We start from the raw sequence: 10355 nt of genomic DNA, 5'->3' as shown, positions 1-10355 counted from the left end.
CTCTTGATCCTTGCACATCTTGGCTCATTGAAGTGCCAAAGGGGGAATGGCCAGATGGTTGTAAATTATGATTAATGCCTTAAGGGAGGACAAATTTCCACATGTTCTCAAAAAAAAAGGTGAGGCTTTTTATTGAAAAGGCTTTCTCGGGGTGCCTCCAACCTCAATAACTATTGACTGGTTTCTAATCTCCCCTTTTTGGGCAAGGTGATAGAGGATGTGGGAGTGACTCAGCTGCAGAGAGTTTTGGATGATATGGATTATCTGGACCCATTCCAATCTGGCTTTTGTTCAGGTTGAAACTAAAATCACCTTGGTTGCCCTAGTGCAGGCCTTCTTAACTTTGGCCCTCCTGCAGATGTTGGCCTACAACACCCATAATCCCTGGCTATTGGCCACTGTGGCTGGGGATTTTGGGAGTTGTAGTCCAACAACAGCTGGGGAGCCACAGTTGAGCAGACCTGCCTTAGTGGATGACCTACACCAGGAACTAGATAAAGTAGTGCATCTCTTAGTTCTGCTGAAACCAAAAGCTTCCTCTCGGCTGCATCTGATACCATTGACCATGGTATCCTTCTGGACCATTTCTCTGTTTTAGACTGGTCCTGTCTAGAGGGTTGAATCCAGAAGGTGTCCATGTCCTTGCCTCTGCTGATAGAACTGCCTTGCTCCTTTCTTCCTCAGTCATTGCTACAAAGTTGTCTGAGGTCCTGTGATGTGCACTGCTTAGAAGAATATTTGGCATTCACACTAAGGCTGACTGTGGAGAGGATGCAGACAGGGTGGAAAGAAGCCCAGTCCCTGGTGAGTACACAGCAGACTCTGCAATTTTCAACAGAGGCTGCTGAGAAAATATACAGACAAGCTGCTACCTCCCCACATCCCAGCCAGCTGGTGGAGAAAGCACGGTGTGGCATGCAGTCTACTGTATGTGCTCAAGACATATGCTCTACTTGGTTGGCTTCAGAATGCTGGAAGGGACTGCTTAAGCTATGCCTTCTTCGAGGGAGGAGTGGCCCCTGCTTCATTAAAAGAGGCACTCTCTCTCTCAGGCCCACACTGGATTCTGCAGATTCTGGGAATTGCTGACCAGTCTCAGATCTGTATTTGGTCAAGGTTATAGAGTATGTAGTAGAGAGCCAATTCTAGGGTTTCTAAGATTAAACCAATTACGTAGACCTATTTCGGTCTGGCTTCAATTGATGTAGCACTACTGCTCCATTGCATTGAAGTTGTCTTGTGGCATACTACAAGTTCCCATCTTGATTCCATGTTAACATCTACATGGGGCTGCTGGGAGAGATTGGGAGAGGATTTAGAGATTAGTGTCACCAATATATATATATGACACTAAATTATATCATTTTCCTTGAATTCTCTTCCTGAGATCATTAGCTGTCTTTGGGATGGATGAGGAATAATAAACTGAAGCTCAGTCAAGATAACAAGTTGTCGTTGAGAGTGGGCAATCCATTGGATCTGGGGGTAAGTGGTTGGCTTGGATGTGATCACATCTGGGCTCACAGCTTAGAGGTTTTCTGGAGCCAGTACTCCTATTTGATGTAGGTGGCATAGGTAGCAATGTACCTTTTTGTTTTATCGCCAAGAGTCAACACCGACTTGACGGCACTTAAACAATCAATCAAAATTCTAGAAACACAATTCCAGGATTCTGGAAGAACCACCTATACTGATATTGTTTGGATTTGCTCCAGGAAATATTTCCAGTAAAGTAAAAAACACCAGTATTCAGAGAGGCAGAAGCAGATCCCATTAGGACCCCTATTTTAGAGCAATTAACAGTCTGGGGCCAAAGTATTTGAAGCGGTGCCTCATCATGTATATCTCCTTACATCTTGAGCAGTGTTCTCTCTAATTCTTTTCATCTCTATGCGGAATGAGTTTTGTTCTGGGCGGCAGTATCAAGACAGTGTGAATGCACAAGCATTCAGAGAGGGACCTTCCTGATTAAACCTGAGTGGGATCTAAAATTAATTGAGCGGACATCAAAAAACATGTGAGCATGCACATGCCTTAGAGGGAACACAGACCCTGAAGATATTCCACTTGGCTCAGAAACAAACTAATCCAGGATGCTGCAGAACAGCATTTTATGTCCTAAACTACAATATAATATTGCATTATCTTAACACATTTGTGTCTCTTAACACAAATCCCGTGTCTAAATTTTTCAGTCAAGCATTACAAACTTTTAAATAGTGTTTAAATAATGATACCGATATGTTAAGGAGATTTTCTCATATAACAAATGTAAAGCCTTGACTATGCCTGTGGGAAACTTGCAGTGACCAGCCTGCAACCACTAGATGTTGCTCATGCTCTGCCGTTTGGATATTTGTTTATAGCGTGATCTGTAATATAATTCTCTGGGGGAGGGGGGGTTATAATGTACTACTTAAGACTGATTTTAAATATGTAACTTAAAACATTTTTTAGCCTCTCTCCAGAAAAGCAGTATTAAATTGTTAGATTGTTTCTATCTGATTTTTTTAAAAAACCTGATTGATGGCCATGCAGGATGGTAGATTTACAATCACACTTTAATTTCCTGTGGTTTTGTGTCACCAGCAAACAGAAGTGTTCATTCTGAAAGCATTTTTAATCCTCCCCCCATTTCCCCCCATTTGGAATTGCTTTTTTAAAAAAACACCTCTTCTTGCTATATGGAGGGATTACTGTGCTCAATATTAAGAGGAAAGCTTTGTTGTAATTTTGCCTCCCTAACAATGCATTACTGCAACAACAACTCTGATCTGCCAAGCTCTGAATGAGGGTTGGGAGGGAGAAACACTACAAGTTTAGCAAAGACAAGTTGTTCTGGTAAGAACTAAGCTGCCTGCTTTCCTTTCACTATCTCTACAACTGGACTAATTTTGATCCAAATAGATTAGAAAGTTCACAAATTAGCCCACTTGCACCTCAAATGTTCATGCATCTGCCATCTTGAATCAGGGTGGATGACATCAAACTATGCCAATGAGGTGTCCCTACAACTGTAGCAAATTTTGTTCAAATTGGTTAGGCGGTTCACAAGTTAACCTAAGTGATTTAGCCTTCACATGTCCGCTATCTTGAACTGAAGTGGATGATATAATCAAACTATACCACTGAGATGTCCCTTTGTGTCACTCGCTACAAGTGCACCAAATTCGGTCCAAATTGGTTGGGGGATCCAAGAGTTATCCCATATGTACCTATTGAACTGGGATGGATGACATTGTCACAAATTATGCCATTGACGTGCCCCTACAACTGTATCCAATTTGGTTCATATTGGTCCAGGCATTGCAAAGTGAATGGACACACAGAGACACATGGATGGATACAGACAGAATGTCAGGCGATCTCATAAGCTTACTTTCCTTAAGGAAAATAGACTTATAGAAGGCAGCACTACAGTTGCAGAAGTTGCCCTGTTCTCCCGGGCCTATTTGGTTTGTTGCATTTTTGGCTCAAGCCCAATAAGACTTGAAAAGCACAGTGTTTCACTTTGGGTCAAACCAAGACCAATTGTGTCAAATGGGGTCTGTTCACATTTGGGCTGCATAGGCCTTTAAAGCTTCATATAGTCCTATGAAGGGCCACAAGGGATGAGCTCGAACTGTCATTTAAGCCCTGGTTGTGCCAGCACACCCACAGAGGCTATTCCCACGATCCATGGAAAGCGGGCTAAGGGAGCTTAGCCTGCTTTCCATGGATTGTGGGAACCACTGGGCTCGTGGGCAAGCCCGGTGCTCCCAAGGCAGCTAGTCCACCTAAGACACCCTCCCCTTAATTGAGATTAACCAAGCGCTCCATTTAACCTCATTTCATTGCTCATGTGTTGCTGCGGTGCGTGGCAACACATGAGTAGACCCCTGACTGGGACTCGGGGGTCTCTCCAGGATGCCCCACGTATTTGCATGGGGCATCCTGGACCTTCCGGGGACCACACAGCCCCTGATCCCCACAGCCCCCACCCAAGTTGCCTCACGCAAAGCTGTTATCATTCAATGTGGGGGAAAGTCCCAGGCACAAAATGGTGACTGTAAGTTTTCTCCCCTGTGGCTCATGGCAGCTTTCAGGGTGATTGAGGTCAAAGGGTTGGCATGGACACAAAGGGGTAAACCACCTCCCTTCAGCCATAGCCCCATCCAAATGGGAGCTGCCTGTGGGTATCTTCTGAAATAAGGAAGATGATGTTGGAGTTGAAATAATAAAGTGCTCAAATAGCATCTAATTTAGCCTCTCTCTCTCTCTCACACACACACACACACACACACACACACACACACACACAGGATTCCAGTCTAGTTTGCAAGGTAAACACAGGCCTGGCATGGTAGAAAGCAAAGCAATATGGAATGGAAAAATGGCCACAGGCAATTTGGCCCCTCCCATTTTTCTGCACACACCTTCCTCTTTCCAGAGCCACATTCCTTTCCAAACAGCAGTCTGGGGCCCTTGCTATATGACTCTGTGTGCAACATGTCATTTGCCCCAAGGCTGTAGATTTCATGAAAATACGGCAAGTCTGCCTGCATGCCTTGTGGTAAGCAGTTTTGCATTTACTTTGCCCTTCAAAGCCAGCCCTCTAGGAATATGAAAACCAGGTCCAAAGAAAGATAGGGGTCTTTAATGAAAAAGGAATGTCCAGAGGCACAGCTTTCCTCACTCCTACTGCACCTACTGAAACTCTTCCTTTGGTGTACACAACTAGTAAAGATCCAAGAAGAGCCTTGTTCTCTTTTTTCCATTTCATCCCCCTGTCCGGGAAGCTTACATTCCAACACTGGAGTATTCTTGCCTGCTGTGTCATCCACTCCTCCCCCTCCCTTGGTCCCGGAGTCCCTCCTTTTCCCTGTGGCAGGAACACAGGGCAAGTCTCCTTTTACTGTTGATTCTGCATCTCTGTCCTTTTTTAAGGCCGCCTCTTACCATTTTCTTCTCTTTTCTTTCTTTCCCAGGTAAGTGTTGCACTTCCCTTGTGGTTGATAGTTGGTAGCATGGTTGGGAAATTACAATGGAAGTGTTTTTGTTTAGTTTTTAATGGTTCATCTCATTCCATAAGCTTTAAATACCTAGCAGCTGTGGACATGTGAGTTGTGGGGAAAGATGGAATGTAGAGCATCGACAATCTTACTGGCACATCTATTAAAATGGACAAGTGAAGTTGTCTTGTAAGGGGATGAAGTTGCTTAAAACAAACTATAATATAGTGCTTTTACTAAACAAAATCGAACAAACAATCTAGGCTCAAATAAACATAGAAACCTAACATGTTTTTCTAGGGGGGGAAACTTTTCTAGGAAAACATATTGAGCTCATGTCTTGTGTTTCTCTATGAATTTAACAGATAGATAGATAGATAGATTTCATTATTGATATGGAGTGACATGTCTAAGGTTTATTTTGGCAATGTTTGAAATGAAGTTCAGTGCCTAATGATTTTAAAATATCACACATTTTTGTACAGAACAATTGAGACAGGACACTGGCTGACATTCTGATTAAATTACCCAGCTGAAATTAATTGTCCTTTAGAGTAAGTCTTAAGAAGTACTATTGAGTAACTTTGTCTGGATGTCAGCAACTGTCAAGTTTGCTTCCCCTTCTGAGCATGAGCTATATAATTCAGGCCTGAGGTTGTTCTCATCAAGTTTGTATTTTAATCAAAATCAGTAACTGAAATGTTTTTGTGGTGAGATAGCATGGTGGAGTTTTGTGTTGATTTGCCTGCTGAATAGAGTCAGATCAAGGGTAATCACTATCATCCTTCTTTTTGCTTAAAATAACTTGTGACTTCAGAGCAGGTGCCATGTGTCATTCTGTTGAATTTGGCAGGGGGGAGCTAACAACTAAAAATAGACAGGTTCAAACTCTTGAACCATCTTGCTGAAAAATACAAAGTGCTTGTGACAAGGAAAATTGAATTTCTTGTAACCCGTCTTCACAACAAAGAACAAGAACCAAAATGCTTACTTTTGTGGTTGACCTGTTGTTCAAAAACTACTCATGTTTGCGGAGTATAATAAATTGTACAGTATGAGTGTGTTATATTACTGCCTGACTGGGAGAGAATTATCACCTTAGTTAAATCAGAACACTCTTAACTGTTTAGGAATGTTTTAAATGGATGCTGACTGTTTTATTGGTGGTAAACAGCCAGATGCAGCTATAGACTTTTGAAATGTGTCGAATACTGACCAAAAGCACTATTGTTCACTTCCCAATGCCTAAACAAATACTGGTTTCAAATTCCCACAACAGCACATGGGGTATACTACTAGGCTGTGGGCAGTGAGGAGCTCTGTGGGAATAGATTGAAGCTGAACTTAAGCATTATTCACACATTACGGGGTGGAGCCACCATTGGGCAAACAGGTTCAAGGAACCCACGTCGCCACCAATCAGGGGCCATGAGCGTGGCCCCAGACACACTCCCTGCATCTGATGTCAGCTCCATTTGAAGCCGAAATCAGCCTGCGCTGTGTTAGCAGTGCGGCCAGAGTGGTCTCGCTGCAGCGGGACCGATCGATCTCTCTCCCAAACGGGAGGAGAGAGATTAGCTCATGCTGCATTGGCAGCGCAGCCTTGAAGGCAGGGAGAGTCGCTCCTGCCCATGTTGTCCCAGATGCGTGGACATGGCTACGCTATGTCAGATGTTTGGGCAGGGCTACATCAGACGTGGGGGGCAGGCCAAGGGGGCTGTGGCAGCAGCCACACACGGACTGCTGTCAGCCTCCATACACTCCTGACATGTTATGTTCAATGGACATACAAACTGTGAATAGTATACACATGCCCAAATCTGTGCATACATACAAGCGCTATTGAAACAGGCAGTTCACACTATCATTAACTGGGTAGGACAAGTGACCTACCCACTTTCGGAATCCATGAGTGCTACCATTTTCTGTTTGTGTGAGAGTAAAAAAACATGGTTGGAGTCACCAACAGAGATTGTCTGTTAAACAGCAGCTAGGTACAAGGGCTCCATCAAAAGTTCCCAAAGTGGTTTACACAGATATAAATATACAATCATTCACACAAAAAGGGGGGGGTGTAGAGGCATATATACACACATATAATGTCTGAATAGCACTATTGCCTATGTATGTATGTGTTGCCTTTCTGCCTAATGGTCAGCAGGCCCTGCAGTCTGGAGGTGGGGAAGTTATGCTAATCACTGGTGGGATTTACAAATATGCAGTCTATTCTATGATCTAGCATTTCAACTTTTTTGTCAATGACCCTGCCTGGTCCCACTACCTTGTATGGAGGCTACAACTCCCCCCTCCCCATCTCCCTGCTCCAGATTCAGATCTGACACCTGACATTTATCTTGAGGTTAGAATACTATATATACTATCTATATAGGGTGCCAATGACTTCTTGGAATCTGCATCTGTTGCAGCACATGGTGCCTTGCCTTTACTCCTTAATGACTTGGATCCTCTCAATACCATACAAACTCTTTCCTTCCTTATGTCTTAATCACAATGCCTACAGTCTGATGAAAGCAACTTCTGTATTTTGCCTTCAGTTTATCAAAATGCAGTCTGAGAGTACCAAGTAAACCTTTTCAGCACTTTTCATCAGATTTCCAGTGAAAAAATAGGGTTAGTTTTTACTGTGAAAGGGAAAGATTTTGTGTTTTAGATACAAACCTGATAATCTTGTACACATTGAGGCTGTTCACATGAGCCAGCCCTAAGGCAGCCCAGCCTGGGTTGGGCTGTTCGTGTAGAGCACTGGGATCAAATCTGATTCCGGTGTTTCTGCCCCCCCCCCAGCCCAACTTTCAACTCTGGCCCTTAACTGGGGTTAGATGGCGTGAGTACACCTTTAACCCCAGGTTTGGGATCATGTGTGTGGTTGGACTGCATGAGGAAATCTGCCAATGCACTATGCTAGTCACATAGTGCATTATGAGATTCCTGGAGGCCGGTACTCCATTTTCCTGGCCTACAGCCAGAAGCAGTGTGGATCATGTGCAACGCAACAACATGATGAAGAGGAGCTCCTTGCTCATCTGTGAGGATGGTAGGTCCAACCCTGCCTCCCCTCTCCACTCCTTTTATGGTTATGAGAACAGACTTGTCTTATTTGCTATAGCAGCACTCTGAACTCAGGCCACAGAACCAGAATTCAGTTTCATAATTCTGAAGCCAATACATGTAAGATAGCTGAAGGTGTACCTGCATAGTCATTTTGAAGGGATGTTCATCACATTTGCCTGTAATTTCACTGCTACCAATTGCCTGACCATCAGAGGTATGTCATCTTCATGTCAGCAATCCAACTACAGGAGGTCTTGGATGACACAGATTATTTAGACCCATTCCAATCTGGCATTTGCCTTGTTTTTGGAAGTGAAACCACCTTGCTGTTTTGAACAATCTCTTCTGGGAGATGGGCAGGGTCAGTGCTGGTTCTACTGGACCTCTTAGCAGCTTTCAGTACCATCTACCATGGCATCCTTCTGGTCATCCATTCCAAACTGAAATTGGATGGGTCAATTTTGCACTAGTTGTGACCTTATTTGATAGGTTAGGTTCAGAATGTGTCACTGGGAGACTACTGTTTGACCCCATGACTGTTGGCCTATGAGGTCCTGCAGGATTCATTCTTGTCCGTTATGTTATTCAACCAGCAAGGCCATCCAGAGATTTGGGCTGCAATGCCATCAATATGCAGATGTCACTTAGCTTTATCTCCCTACATCATCTGATACAATGGATATTCTGGGCAGGGCTGGAGGCAGTGATGGACAAAACTATCTGAAGCTTCACATCACCGTGATGTGAGCAATCTATCTGAAGCTTCATCCGGACAAGACAGAGGCGTTATAGTGGTCAGTAAGAGAGCCAATCAGGGAGGGTGGTTTTAACCTGTTGTGGATGGGATTGCACTCCCTCTGAAAGAACTTTCCTGCATCAGGTACTGCTCCTGGAGAGCTAGATGGCAGTGGTGGCCTCTTTGGCTTGTGTCCCAGCAGCGATTTTTTCCCCTAGAGACAGCTGATCTGACCACTGTCACTTAAGCCTTAGTTACATTGCAGTTTTATTATTGCAGTCGCTCTGTGTGTGGGGCTGCGATTGACAAGTCTTTGGAAACTATAGATGGTGCAGAATGCAGCAGCTAGATTATCATCAGGGGCCACTTGATGATAATCTCAAACTGTTTGCACTTTACAAGTAATAACAAGCAATTATGCTCATCCCAGGTTCCTTAAGGATTGGCTGCTCCTGGCTGAACCTACCCATGCAACTAGGAGGGCTGTATTCCATGTGCTGATGCCTGTTGAAACTCATTGTTTGTGCATGCAGAACAAGACCTTCTCAGTGAATGCCCATGGGTTGTGATTGCCCCTAGGTTCTTGACTGAAATCTATACTACTCCCTCTCTCCCAATTTTCCGTGGATATTTGAAGGTGGCTTTTTATATTTCCAACTTTTGATCAGTGAATGGCAGATTAATGACTGCTCTTTTAGATTGGTTTTATGTTTTGGTAATGTTTTAGTGATGATTTTTGTGATTGTTCTTATGTGTTGTTCACTGGCTTGAGGTCCTAGGACAAAGGGCAGTATACAAATTGAAATAATTTTTAAAAATAATATGAAGCTATTCACATGACCATTTGGAAGAGCAGAAGGACAGTTGGGGGAAGGCTGCAAAAACTTACCTTCCTACATAAGATCCTTAGAATGTTGCTAGGAGTGCTCACTGTGCTCCCAGAAGAGCAGCGCTGAACCAGGCAACATGGAACTCCAGAGGTCAGGATGATGCCTCCCGGCCTCTGGGTATTCCTCAGTGCACCGCACACTGAGTGCAGTCCATTGGGGCATTCACCTGTCAGACGGGCACTCTAGGCGCCCATCTCTGTGTCTCCTCAGGCTGTGTGCAGCCCGAGGAGACACACAATCCCAGCAGCCAGGTTAAGGGAGCTCTCGCTCCCTTGAGCTTGGCTAAGAACTCACTTTGAGGTGAGGTTTGGCTGGGTGGGAGCGGTTTATCCAGATACTTTTTCTGCCATCTCCTGGCTATTGGCTGACATGATGTGTATCACAACAGCACAGCTGCACACCACATCAGGGCTGTTGCAGGCGCAGAAGGCCGCCCCTATTCTGCAAAGAATGAGGGGTTGTGCAATCAGTGCTACCACACTTACTCCCATTCATGCCAGTGGGAGTAACTGCGGTAGCACTGACACTGATTGTGCAACTGCCCATTCTCTGCAGTGTCGTGTCTGCCTTTTGAGTCTGCAACAGCCCCAACACAGTGTTCCGTGGCTCTGTATCACTGAGTATCCGAGTATCATGTCAGTCATTAAATTGTTAGTGAATAATCTG

At 44.2% G+C, this 10355-nt stretch overlaps 1 protein-coding gene across 3 annotated transcripts in view; it reads left to right on the top strand.

Annotated features, from left to right (window-relative positions):
- Positions 1-711: 711 nt before the first annotated feature.
- The window catches only part of TXLNB (taxilin beta), a 56072-nt gene continuing 46428 nt past the window's right edge, over positions 712-10355 (top strand). Inside the window, exon 1 of one of the 3 annotated variants that reach the window (XM_053289619.1) lies at positions 712-804. In XM_053289619.1, the coding sequence (XP_053145594.1) occupies positions 772-804 (33 nt within the window). In that variant the 5' untranslated portion in view covers positions 712-771. Of the gene's footprint in view, positions 805-4855; positions 4968-10355 lie in introns of those variants that run through there. The other 2 variants (XM_053289599.1, XM_053289609.1) reach the window with 2 other exon arrangements.

Source organism: Hemicordylus capensis, chromosome 1 (genome assembly GCF_027244095.1).
Source record: "Hemicordylus capensis ecotype Gifberg chromosome 1, rHemCap1.1.pri, whole genome shotgun sequence".
In the NCBI taxonomy this organism is placed as follows: Eukaryota; Metazoa; Chordata; class Lepidosauria; order Squamata; family Cordylidae; genus Hemicordylus; species Hemicordylus capensis.
The sequence above is the reverse complement of the archived record's forward strand: the minus strand, read 5'-3'. Positions and strand labels throughout refer to the sequence as shown.